The sequence below is a fragment of the Simochromis diagramma genome, unplaced genomic scaffold (assembly GCF_900408965.1).
Source record: "Simochromis diagramma unplaced genomic scaffold, fSimDia1.1 OVJJ01000695.1, whole genome shotgun sequence".
Taxonomy (NCBI): domain Eukaryota; kingdom Metazoa; phylum Chordata; class Actinopteri; order Cichliformes; family Cichlidae; genus Simochromis; species Simochromis diagramma.
The window spans coordinates 145973-160065 of record NW_024387488.1 but is presented as its reverse complement, the minus strand read 5'-3'; the positions used below and the strand labels follow the sequence as shown (position 1 = coordinate 160065).

The following is a 14093-nucleotide window of genomic DNA, read 5'->3' as shown; positions in this document are numbered from 1 at the left end:
TTAAATCCTTCTACTTATTCCTGCATCTTTTGGGATCTTAGAAAGCTTCAAACCACGCGCCGACTATTAAATTAGTCATCGACGATTTTGACTAGTCGACTCATCGTGGCAGCCCTAGCATAAACACACATATTGTACAAGTCTGTTTCTCCTCCTTTCCAACTCTTAGAAGGATATTGTAGATTTTCTTATTGTTAGCAGCCTGTGCATTTGCATTTGCAAGGCCATTGTTTCAACTAGTGGTTTGAAAGGACGTTACAAAAAAAATAAAGGAACGAAAAAAAAGGAATTTTAAGCCCCATTTTCACTAAAATGAATCTTTGTAGAACTTTAATTCACATGAATACTTTTCAAGGGAAAAAAAGTCTTTCACAGTACATTCTCTAGATGAGTAAAGATAATTTGTTTGAAAAAACTGAATTTCATCTTGCTATCAAAAGGGATGACAACCATTACCTATATATAAATATTGTATAGTATTCTGAGATTTCCCTTCATTTGTTTAGTGAAGTGAAACCCTGAGGTATCTTCTCATCTCTCTGTTGGAGACATAAGTATCTAAGCTGATGTTAATTTTGTTGAACTGCATTTATCGATGGCTGTCAGCCCCTTAGTTTACTGCAGAATCACAGAAACTGCATCTGAAATCTCTTACATTACACTTTTTTTGGAGCACTAGAATTATCTTAATTTGTTCTGCATCTAAAGACTGCAATCAGATCTTCTTCTTTATGCCCAAAATCACACGATGTAATGTGGATCATTTTTCAGATGTCGGTATTTGACTCAGCAGCTGGTTGGCTGGTGATGACAGTTAGTTACCAGTGAACTTTGAACTGTAAACATGAGTTAAAACCACACAAGTATTAGACAGCTGTAGCCTTAAAATGTTGAAAAATATTACATTTTAAATGCAACAAACAGGAGATGAAATCATTTCAAATTAGTCAAAATTGTCAACAAATCCAAAATGAACACTGGTCATTTGGACTCTGAGTCAGGACGCCAATCAGTTGCTGTAGATGGCACAGCAGTGAGCTGTGTTGATGAGGAGGTGAGCAGATTAATCTTTTGTGACATTTAACTGTCGGCTCTGTCCTAAAACACAAGCAATCACAGCATGTTTTCTGGACTTCAAAGACATGATTTAATATTTAATATCTCTTCCACATAGAGAGGATCAATGAGCACTTCTAATAGAACAAACATTTTTGTCCAAGTTCCAGTGTCAGCAATCACGTGACATCAGACACACTTTTGATTCTAAAGGAGATCACTGTCACAGTGGGGAGGCTTTGATGACACAACAACACATTTATGTGGACAGTTCTGAAAGCATATGAAAGGCAGCCACTGGATTACAGGCAGGGAGAAATAATAAGTTTTGCAATGTTTGCTGCAGGGCATGAGTAGGAACAAAATGGATAACCCTGTTCCATGTCCTTCATCATGTTCTCGCTGAGCCATTAATCACACTATTTTATGTTTTTAAGCTTGAACAAAACAAAGGAGCTCTTCTTATTTTTAGGAGAATGCCATTGTGTTTTCACATATGTGAATATGTGATAATATATGTGAGACAATGACATTTTCATATAAATGCACTTCCATTCTGAGCTAAGAAGCTACAGTGAAAGATCTTTATTTGTAAAATTGTATCAGTTATAACAGTGACAGCCAGTGCATGTTATGTTTACGGGCAAAAGAAGGAACAATGCGTCTACATGGCTTCTGTAATAAAACAGCAGTCAATGAATTTGCTCCAATTAAAGCCACATGAAATATTACAAAAAAACATGTCTAATTAAAAGCTGATGAGCTCTGAGAAATTCACCTGTATTGTCATGTAGCGAGCGGCAGATAAAACTAGAAACCACAGCTTTATTGCTGGCACAAAAGGCAATGGGGAAAAAAGCTCAACTATAACAGAGCATGGAAGGATCTAGCTGACTGACTACAGACCAACAACAAGCTGAATTGACAAACAAACTGAATTCACACACACAATGAGGGAGAATGTGATGATGAACAGAGGGAGATGCAAACAATATACACACAGGAGGGTGATTAAGGAAAGCGGACACACCTGGAGAACACAGCTTAAAAGAATCATAACTAACAAGACAGGGGAAGCAAAACAGAACATCACATGCACAAGACACGAGACTCAAAAGAAAACAGGAAGTAACACTGACACAGACACACACACACAGACACTCAAGACTAAGACGTGAAGTTGACACTGGGACTGGGAACATACACAGAGACGTTTACAAACTGGGGAGACAAAGGGACGAAACACAAAGAGATGAACATGGGAACAGGAAGGGAGAAAACACAGGGCCAGGACTACAAAGGTATTCACAGAGACAACACAGAGAGACCAGGTAGAAACAGGGACATGACTGGGGAGAAAGGAAGTAAACAAACACAGGGACACTGATGACAGGATACTGAGATGAGACAGAGATAGATTGGAAACGAATGGGAAGAAAGATAAAACAAGAACCAAGAGTTTAAAATAACAAACTTGGAACACTAGTGAAATACAGAACTCAAACCTAATACCAAATTTGAATATAAACATTTAATACATTTAAAAGAATGAATAAAGAGTCCAGAACAACCTTAAAAACTGGGTTGAAGACCCAAGACAATGACACGTATCAGAAGATGTTCTCTGATCTTCTTTAGGGTCCTAGATCCAGTATCAACAAAAAGAAGAGCTGTAATGTGTATGGATCCAAAATTAACAAGACAACATGCATGCATCAAGTGCAAGAAACACACACGCAAGAAAATGAAATGTTATGACTATGATTTCTGTCCCCTAAAGGAGAGAAATGAGTTGTCGTTGCCCCCACACTTGGGGGCTGACCCTTATAAATTTCACCTCTCAAATGGTAAACAGCCACCACAGTTCTGAGTGGATCATCCCTCTTCCCACCTGAGAGAGGAGGTCCCTGTAGAGACTGATTATCTCTGCATATCATGGCCACTGACAAGCCTTTAGAATCAGAAAAAAGCTCCTCTGACACACTCTCCTTTGAATTGGTGGTATCATTTACACTGGGGGAAATGCACACAGCAGAGAGTGATACAGCTTTAACAGGGAAAGGCGTACTTACTGAAGCTGCTATGAGTCCTATCATGCAGAAAGGCTAAGGTGCTCCTCTCTCAGTGAGGAATTAATGCTATCTTCGTAATGATGTAGGGAGCAAAAAGATAACTTCACCAGGCAGCAGCACCAGGAATTTGTAGGATTATGCTGTTGAATGCATATGCACATATCAGCAAGTGTTTGCGGTCTGGATCTATGGCCACTTGAAAGGAAGTATCTGTTAGATCGATTGCTTTATACCAATCACCTGGTCCAACTGCTGTTGGACTTGGAAGGAGCTTCCTACACTCAGAAGGGAGAAGGTCCACCCGACCGACAAGCACTGCACAAAACACTGATTGTATTTTCATCTGCTGGTAACTAAAAATAGTAAACACAAGATTTAGTTGCTGTTTTGACAGTGCACTCCTCTTCATAAAGGATTCTTTTTTATTTTGGATTTGACTGACATCTGGTTGATGAATAGTGCCACTTTTCTTTTTTATAGCCTGTCAAAAGCCTGTTGAGCTGTCCGTTTCATTTTGACAGCCTGCAAGTATCAGAGCCCACTTTTTTTTCTTTATGATTTCCAAAAGTCTCTGAACATGGCATGTTTACATCTTGTCTTTTATACTGATGTCTATTAACATGCACTGTGCCTGCTAAATAAAAGAAAGGTCATGCAGAATGTCCAGTCAGTCAGACATATTTGTATTTGGTGAAATAATTGCAAACTGAGTGCTGCCACAAAGCAGACTACAGACTGTTCTCAGAGAACAGCAATATAGACAGTGTAAGTGTGCTTTCTACAGAAAATCCGATACTTGTGCAATAATCATATCTTTTATTTCTGCAAAACTCATCTTTTTTTAAATACATGTGTTGCAGGTCTTGTCGTATCATGCCTCTGCTGCAGATGAAGAATCACGGGAACTCCAGGTAGCTGAAGTAAATTGAAATGCATTAATTTAACATTATACACTTAGCATGGAAAGAGAGAAACACAGGCAGGTGATGTTGTTAAGAGAAAGAAGGCTTCGTGTAGAAATAACATCTTTGGCTGGATCAGTAAGAAAGTATGGGAACTACATGGGCCCAAAGATATTTGGCATGTAGACTGAAGCAGACGGGGATCAAACCACCAGCCTTCCAGTTAGTAGGTGATCTGCTCTACCACCTGAGCTACAGCCATCCATGACTGAGTATCTCAGAGATAAGCTGAGATACTCAGTCATTTGGGAGAGGCTTAAAGTAGAGTGGCTACTCTTCCACATCAAAAACAGCCACTTTTGATGGTTCTGGCATATCCTGGATTCCTCTTAGGTGACATGTTTTGGATATGCTAAGGATATGCTGGATAGATTATCTATCTATCAGTGGGATTTGTAATGCCACAGTTAGGGATGGATATTGATAAGATTTTCACGATTCCGATTCCATTTTCGATTCTGTTTAACGATTCGATTCTTTATCGATTCTCTTATCGATTCTTTTTAAAAAAGGAGAACACTAAGGTCAATTAGCTTAGAACTTTGTTTTATATCTTCTCTTTGAACAAGATAGAAATTTAGGAGTAACATGGCCTTACAAACCCAACCGTGAGATCTTAAGAGATCCAGCCTACGGCTCTTCAATGGGGTGTCACAGGGTCCCCAGGAAAAAAAATTGTAAATGTAAAATAATAAAATAAATATTCTTCTGTAGCAATAACAAAGTATAACATAAATTATTCAGTAGCAATTACACAAGAATATCCAGTAATGTCCCTGCCTACAATTAAACACATTCACTTACTGAAAATCATCTGCTGTGGCAAATGGGTGCAAGCCTTTTACCACAAACTTAGTCACTGCTTGGTGACATTCGTCTATCCTGGCCTGAAAGAAGACGCTAACGGTAGACTGCAGCGACAACTGCCAGCATCTGAGCCAGCCAGACTCTGTCTGTCTCTCTCATCATGGTCACCTAAATGCACAGTAATGGCAGGTTTTGTAATAAGGCAGATCTCACTAACATAATATGCACTGTTAGTTGATTATTTATCTGCCACATTAACGGGAGAGGACGTGCAAACGTTGCTGCTGGGTTGAGATTCACAAGCCCGGAGCGGAATTAAAAACACAGCATTCATTTAAGGTTATCGCGTGCTTTGTGAGCAAATGGTTTTGCATATTCGTAGTGTTTCCTCCCTTAAATGAAATATTTACTTTGCAAGTATTGCAAGTTGCCCTGTTGTCATCCGTTCTCGTAAAGTATAATCAAACTTTTGAGCATTGAGCTTAGGCGCCGTGTTTCCTGTCAGGTAAATGACGCTCCCTAGCCACAGTATCCCCCTGGAACACATGGAGGAGAATGAATTGACGGACGGATGGAGTTTTGAATCCATGTGTCTTGTTTATGGGGACATTAGCACTTAATTTGATAATGTTGGTGGTAATATATCTGGTGATAATATATACTTCTCTTCATTGGGGTTGGATCATTAATATGATTCTTTCTACTATTAGTATTTTGTGTCTAATTTAAATATTTTTGAGCAAATCGTGTATGAATGAACCCCACAAATCAACCAAAAAAAGAATAAAGGATATTCCAAGTGATTTTGAGTAGCTCATTTGTAGCATCTAACTGGCTCATTGACTTCAAGGTACCTCTTAAAATATGAACCAATTAGAGCAGCCCATCTTCCCCACCAGCACTAACAGTGGCACTGCTTGACCATCTGAAAGGATCCTGCTCTCTTCCCCTCTCCTTATAGCAAACTGGCTGAACTAATAGCATAGCCTGATTAAGTGTCCTCCCTTGGGCACAAGAGAGAGGATGTGTCACTTGGTAACTAGGACACAGAATTGATTATTTTGGTAGTCTCTACTCAAGAGGTAGCTACATACTGTATATTTGGCACATTGCACACCTCATAACTGCATTTTAAATTAAAGTTGCTTCTGTAACAGCAACAGAATTAAGAATTGAGATTTGAATCTGATTAATATTTAATCATTAATCTTTAGTTCAACTATATAATGCAGAATTTCTGAATTTGAAGCCTGTTGTTTTTCCTGCTGTTTGCATGTATATATTCTGTGTGTGTTTGAAGTTAGCAACCATTCCATCAGCCCAGTCGCTCCATCTTCTGGACTTCAGCTTCAGTGACTTTGACTTGTCAGATAGTGAAACCACGCTGGCTACTGTGCGGATGTTTGTTGACCTCAACCTGGTCCAAAACTTTCAGATGAAGTACACGGTAAGAACTGACCTGGGATTTTACACAAACAGGTTAGACTTAACATGTGCTCCATTAAAATCCATGAGAACTGCAAACTTGCTTTAAAAATACCACTCAGGCCTTTGTTTCAGAGGTGATGCTCTGTTCCCACTGCTCTTCTGCATAGGCCTCAACCACCTAAGCCAGCTCATCACTAAGAATGAATACAGATATAGATTCAGTACTGATTTAGGTCAAGCTGAGTGACCACTAGTTACCTCCTGTACAAGCTCTATGCCAGTAAGACTTACTGATTCACCTCACCAGCCAAATGTTTGCAAAAAGAAGAAAGGGGATCCGGATTGAAGGGATGAAGTTCTCAGAAGGGAGAATAGCAGATGTAGAGGACAGCTTCAACAACCTGGGTATCCCACAGGCCAACAGGAACCATGATGAATATGCACTAAGTTAAGCCACAGCCAAATAAGGTAAGACAGGTGCTGAGAAGCCAGTTGAGTGTTCGGAATAAGCATCTGAGCCATCAGTACATACATCCTACCAGTCATCAGGTACCCTGCAATAATAAGCTGCCAAAAGGAGGTTATTACTATGTCAACGCACAAGAATTCCCCACAGTGCATGGTAGTCTTCAAGCAACAAGCAACGGAAGATGTTCAAGCTACAATTCAGGATGAAACACTGATCATGCACAAATAAATCAGGAAGATGACACCCTGAGTTGAGCTGCTACAAAATGCCTCAGGCAGCTTAAGACAGAGAGTGACAGGACGTGGAACAGAATAAAAACAGAGTTGGTCTAGTGTTCCACGACCGGGATGAAAACCGCATTGTTCCTCCTGTATCCGAGGTTTGACGAACTGACGGACTCTCCCTTCCAGCATCCTGGCATAGACTTTCCTGCGGAGGCTGAGGAGTGTGATCCCCCTATATTTGGAGCACACCCTCTGGTCCCCCTTCTTGAACATGGAAACCACCACCTCACTCTGCCAATCCAGAGGTACCGCCCCAGATCTCCTCAAGACATTGCAAAGGCATGTTAACCAAGACAGCCCTACAGCATCATGCAATGGAGGCGCTCAACATGCTCCATTCGGACTCAGTGTCCCCAGTCTCCCTCAGAATGTTGCCGAAGCTCTAACAGAGGTGAGAGTTGAAGCTCTTGTGGACCAGGGCTTCAGCTAGGCATTCCCCATCTGAGGTGGATCAGTGAGTCTTGCTCAATACTGGCATACAGCTTGTACAGGAGGTGACTTGGTGCTCATTCAACTTGACCTACGATTTAAATAGAGCTAAAGCGTTTTGGGGTTTTTTTTTGTTTTTTTTAAAGGCTCAGCTACTGTACATGCACTGCAAGCCAAACCATTCATAATCTTAAGAGAACTAGCCTTAAAGTAGCTCTTATTGTGCAACAACAGATATTTTACTCAGAGTAGAAGGTTTGACTTTAAAAGGGCAGCACAGAAACAACCGATATCTTCAGTGTATATTATGAACTGTTGCAAAAAAAACAACCTCCTTTTTGTCAGCAACATTAAACCATTACATTATGAGCAAATGTGTCGGAGGACAAATAAATGCATTTACAGCTGAAGAAGTATCATCACACAACAGTATCACACAACAGTATCATGCACATAAAACAATACCCCTCCAAAAGTCACCGACACGAGACTGTGTCGGTGACTCTGTCATCGCTGTCTGTTAAGCCCAATTCTCTGCTCATCTGACTTTTAATTGACGCCGGCATCAGCAGATCATTGGCAGGATTGGCTCTCCACCTTTAGGTGCTCTTGGTGGCTGACCCCTGGGTGCCTGCGGGGAGAGGCCTCACAAAAAGAAACTTTGACTGGAGGAAGTTATGGCCCTCCAGCAGTGCAGGCTGTCAGTTTAACTTTCACACCAATAGCTGACAAACTGGCCATCCCAGAGCATCACACCCTGGAAGCTGAACTGCACACCAAGTCATGATTTGATTGCAATCCTAACATGTTATACAGACACTCATTCAAGTCTGAGATCAAATTATAATGTTTCCTATAGAGAAAATGAGCCCCGATTTGATTAGATGAATAATAATTTGGATTCTCGTGGTGCCTCAGATTGGAATTAGTTTTATTCACAGTGTGGTCATGACGAGCGTGCAGCTTAGCACCCTGCCAGCACATCAGGGCTCTCGGCTTTGTTCCTGCTAAGTGTTCACTTTCGGAAATGGCAAAGAAAATGACCCTGTGCTTGTCACATTTGCCTTTACTTTCAATTGCTAAAATTGTACCCCACTTACAATGTACTGCTTTAGTTTGTTTTTCATTTTCATTTTGGTCCCATTGTAATAACAATAATAATGTTTAATATTTATAACAAGGTGCAATAATAACAGTGTGCAATACACATACACTTATTCTTCTTTTTTATACTAAGTTAATATACTGTGTTGTGTTGTTTGTTGCGTTGTGATGTGTCATATCGTGTCGTGTTGTGTTATATGTAGTGCCGACGTAGGACAGTTTTCCAAATTCATTGTACTACTGTACTATGTATGACTGTGCAATGACAATAAAGAGTTATCTTATCTTATCTTATCTTATCTTATCTTGTACGTGTTGTGTTCTTGAAAAAACATTGTTCCTCTAGCATAAATTCTGTAGAGAATAATTTAACTTATAATTCATTATTATTATCTTAACTTAAATTAGTTTGTACTAGTATTAGTTCGTAAAGACATGATGGCTTGGCTGTCTGTGTCAGTCATCTTCTAAGTGCTCAGCACATTAAAACCACACTGACTGTAGTAAGATCTTATTGACATAACATGGACATAAATTTCAACCCTTTTTATTTTAAACTGTGTCATAGTTTGTATCTCAGTGGACACAAATTTAAAATTTATCCCTGGTTGCTGTTGCTGTGGCCTTAGCCTTTTTCACCCCTTAGAAATGTGTCCCTTGTTGTAGGAAACTTACTTTCAGACAGATAGAAGCAGGGTAGTATTCTGCATACAAATAGCAGTCAATTTAGAATGATTGTCTCTACAATCAGGCGATGCAAAGAACAAAACCAAATTAAATTTTGTATATGCTTTTACTTTGCAACATTTTTATAACACTGGCTCTCTTCTGCAGAGTTTATGTCAGTGGATTATGAGTGTTAAGAAGAACTACAGGAAGAATGTGGCCTATCATAACTGGAGACATGCCTTCAACACAGCCCAGTGCATGTTTGTTGTCCTCAAGTCAGGGCACTTACAGGTAAGTGCAGTCAAAAAATATAGTCATTGATTCCCAGAGCATTCTCATTCCCAACACGTAACATACCGAGGATTTTCCAAGGTAACAGTAACAGTAATCTTGCTGCAAAGGGCAACCACTTTTTTTCTAAGTAATCCAACATGTTTTATTGACATTTTACATAGTTACAGTTTGTCAGAGCCACTTGCTACTACATTTGAAAGCAAAGTGTACCTTTTTTACAATATTTTTTTAATGTGTAGTAATGCAATGTGACACTAGTCAAATGTCCTCTTGTACAGAACTTGTACTGAGGTAAAGAAAAATGATAGAGAATATTTTAGCAGATGCAAGAACTTTGCTGTTTCAGATAGTTAATAAAGCCGTGAATGGTTGTTTTTAACCCAAACCATTCTTTTTTCTGACCATGCATTAAGTGCTTCTGGTGCTAAAATGTAAACAGTACCGGTAGTCGTTGCCTGACAAATTCAAATCAAACCTCACCAAACTTAATATGAAATCAAAGTCCAAAACAAAAGTCTAAAACTTAAAATGAAGTAAAATGCTAACACCCCCTCATTCACCTTTTTTCAGTTATTTGTGCGTTTTTTTGGCTCTTTTTGAGGTGAGGTGAGACATAAAAACCAGCTCTCTTAAAAAGAGCCTAAATTCCAATTAAGAATCCTTGGCAAGGACTCCAGAATACCAATATCAAATAATTTTTGATTCGGGAATAATTCACATTATAAAAACTAGTGATTTTTGTGTGCAAAATTGGCAGCTGGCTGCATAAAAGCCTTTGTGTCATATGCAGAACCAGCTTTTGATGTCCACACCAGGGTGCATGCTGAGCACACACACTGCCAAAAGTGTATTATAACAGCATTGTGTACACAACTGTATTTTTTGGTTTGGTTGTGGAGGCAGTATGTCATCTGTTGCCATTTTTCCCGCCTTCCTTCCTTGCCTTAATGTACTTATTCATCTCCTAACAGAGCTATATGAGTGATTTGGAGGTGCTGGCTCTAATGATTGCAACACTCTGCCACGACCTGGACCACAGAGGAGTCAATAACTCCTACATACAGAGGTACATCAGAGAGCATGAGTCACAGAGGTGTGTGCATGATCATATATGCATGCGTGGGAGCACACTATTCACCCTCGGTTTCTTCTTCTCCAGGAGTGACCACCCACTGGCCCAGCTCTACTGCCACTCCACCATGGAGCATCACCACTTCGATCAGTGCCTCATGATCCTCAACAGCCATGTAAGCACACTCACTTGCTCACTCACACACGCGCTCATATGTAGGAAGTCTTCTAGTCAGACTATCATTCTTCTCTCTACTCTATCCCTCTACTTGCCACCTGTGTAATTACATAAAACATTAGTACAGAATGGCTTCTTACTTTGTCTAATAAGCAGCAGACAACTTATATTGTGGGCTTTTTACATCCCTTCAGAAAGGCCTTCAGGAATAAAGATGTGGTGTGGTTCAACCATTGCCTCACAATACAATTCTCACACTGCATCCACAAATGCTAATTAAAAATTTCCCAAAATAAACGTAAAATCCATCCATCCATCCATTCGCTTCCGCTTATCCTTTTCAGGGTCGCGGGGGGCGCTGGAGCCTATCCCAGCTGTCATAGGGCGAGAGGCGGGGTACACCCTGGACAGGTCGCCAGTCTGTCGCAGGGCCAACACACAGAGACAGACAACCATTCGCGCTCACATTCATTCGCACATTCACACCTAGTGGCAATTTGGATTATCCGATTAACCTATCCCCACAAGCTGCATGTCTTTGGACGGTGGGAGGAAGCCGGAGTACCTGGAAGGAACCGACGCAAACACGGGGAGAACATGCAAACTCCACACAGAAAGACCCCGGCCTGATGGTGGAATTGAACTCAGGACCTTCTTGCTGTACGGCAACAGTGCTAACCACGGTGCCACCGTGCTGCCCTAAACGTAAAATATATATAAACAAAAAAAATCCAGAAACACATTTTTTGGTGCCAGGAATGTAGACATTTGGATATTTGGTCATGGACACAAACAGCTGGAGACCTGACAGCCGAGTAGTCAGTCCTGTTATCCCGTCGTTAAGTGATGACGTGACGAATCCTACTTCCGGGCCTAAAGTAGTCTGCGTTTAATATGGCTTTTGTGTTGTTAACATGTTTAATGTTATGTATTTTCTTCTATTTAATCTCAAAAAGCTCCTAAAAACAGTCAGTGATCACTGTTGACCTCCCTCTGCTTTTATTACCGCTAATCATTTATTTAAGCTCAGTTTTTAAAACCTTACGATGTAACTACAGCCCAGCCCATGCAGCAGTATATGAATGACTAACCTCGTATTGTGGCTGCATTATCTCAGTTGTTCTCCTGGCTGAAGTTTGGTCCTTTTACAGCATCCTGCCATGCGATTACATTTGTTCCTGACCACCGAGAACACTCACGTTAACTTTTATCGAGTGGAAAAAAAGTTAGCTTGTTTATATTATGCTAACATAGCTGTGTCGCTAGCGGTCACGTAGCACATCATTATATACCAGCTAGCCCAACTTCAGTAACCCTACAAACGTCACTGCTGTTTAGTTTTCTGTCTTCATTTATGTTGGAAGTGATAACAGAGCTGTACGTTTGAATTTGTTTCCAAAACCCCGCAGTCAGGACATGCTATATTGTATTTAGATAGAAGCTAGTGAGCTAACTTCCTGCTAACTTCTAACTCCGTTAAATGTCATAAATTCCATTTTCATGGATGTCTGGATGTTAAACTCAATTGTTACACCTGGTAGAGCAGAACGCTGATCATTTTATTAAAGATGAAAGACTTTAGACAGTTTTTCAACTCTCAGTAATGCCATAGTGATTGTTTGATATATGGACCTGCAGCGGAGTTTAGGCCCAGACACGGCTAGTGACGTCAGACTGAACAACCGGATACTTTTTTTGAAGTCTGCTACTTTGGGTGCAAGCATAGTTGGTGCACTGTGATCTAAATTCTTCACATACAAGTCTCTATGGTCACAAAAATAGGCAGGCATCTCGACCTCCTCACAGACCCTTGTGCTTACTATCTGATTAAACTTATGTAGTTTAAACTTATATGGAATATTTCATAGCAAGGAAATTTCATACCGACTGGGATCCTATCCTATGGTACAACGCTGGAATTCACAGAGCTCCTGAGACTGACCCATTCCTTCACAAATGTTTGTAGAAGCACTCTGCATCGCTTGATTTTAGACACCTGTGGCCATGGAAGTGATTTGGATGGATGAGTAAATACAGGGAGTGCAGAATTATTAGGCAAATGAGTATTTTGTCCACATCATCCTCTTCATGCATGTTGTCTTACTCCAAGCTGTATAGGCTCGAAAGCCTACTACCAATTAAGCATATTAGGTGATGTGCATCTCTGTAATGAGAAGGGGTGTAGTCTAATGACATCAACACCCTATATCAGGTGTGCATAATTATTAGGCAATGTCCTTTCCTTTGGCAAAATGGGTCAAAAGAAGGACTTGACAGGCTCAGAAAAGTCAAAAATAGTGAGATATCTTGCAGAGGGATGCAGCAGTCTCAAAATTGCAAAGCTTCTGAAGCGTGATCATCGAACAATCAAGCGTTTCATTCAAAATAGTCAACAGGGTCGCAAGAAGCGTGTGGAAAAACCAAGGCGCAAAATAACTGCCCATGAACTGAGAAAAGTCAAGCGTGCAGCTGCCAAGATGCCACTTGCCACCAGTTTGGCCATATTTCAGAGCTGCAACATCACTGGAGTGCCCAAAAGCACAAGGTGTGCAATACTCAGAGACATGGCCAAGGTAAGAAAGGCTGAAAGACGACCACCACTGAACAAGACACACAAGCTGAAACGTCAAGACTGGGCCAAGAAATATCTCAAGACTGGTTTTTCTAAGGTTTTCTGGACTGATGAAATGAGAGTGAGTCTTGATGGGCCAGATGGATGGGCCCGTGGCTGGATTGGTAAAGGGCAGAGAGCTCCAGTCCGACTCAGACGCCAGCAAGGTGGAGGTGGAGTACTGGTTTGGGCTGGTATCATCAAAGATGAGCTTGTGGGGCCTTTTCGGGTTGAGGATGGAGTCAAGCTCAACTCCCAGTCCTACTGCCAGTTTCTGGAAGACACCTTCTTCAAGCAGTGGTACAGGAAGAAGTCTGCATCCTTCAAGAAAAACATGATTTTCATGCAGGACAATGCTCCATCACACGCGTCCAAGTACTCCACAGCGTGGCTGGCAAGAAAGGGTATAAAAGAAGAAAAACTAATGACATGGCCTCCTTGTTCACCTGATCTGAACCCCATTGAGAACCTGTGGTCCATCATCAAATGTGAGATTTACAAGGAGGGAAAACAGTACACCTCTCTGAACAGTGTCTGGGAGGCTGTGGTTGCTGCTGCACGCAATGTTGATGGTGAACAGATCAAAACACTGACAGAATCCATGGATGGCAGGCTTTTGAGTGTCCTTGCAAAGAAAGGTGGCTATATTGGTCGCTGAT

The 14093-nt window shown here is 40.8% G+C and overlaps 1 protein-coding gene across 3 annotated transcripts in view; it reads left to right on the top strand.

Moving 5' to 3' along the window:
- Window positions 1–14093, top strand: part of pde5ab (phosphodiesterase 5A, cGMP-specific, b) — a 113707-nt gene that overhangs the window by 87730 nt on the left and 11884 nt on the right. For 2 of the 3 annotated variants that reach the window (XM_040016777.1, XM_040016775.1), the window contains exons 12-16: window positions 3989–4048; window positions 6198–6344; window positions 9446–9571; window positions 10546–10640; window positions 10734–10821. In XM_040016777.1, coding sequence (XP_039872711.1) covers window positions 3989–4048; window positions 6198–6344; window positions 9446–9571; window positions 10546–10640; window positions 10734–10821 — 516 coding nt within the window. The remainder of the gene's footprint in view (window positions 1–3988; window positions 4049–6197; window positions 6345–9445; window positions 9572–10545; window positions 10641–10733; window positions 10822–14093) is intronic. The other variant, XM_040016776.1, reaches the window with a different exon arrangement.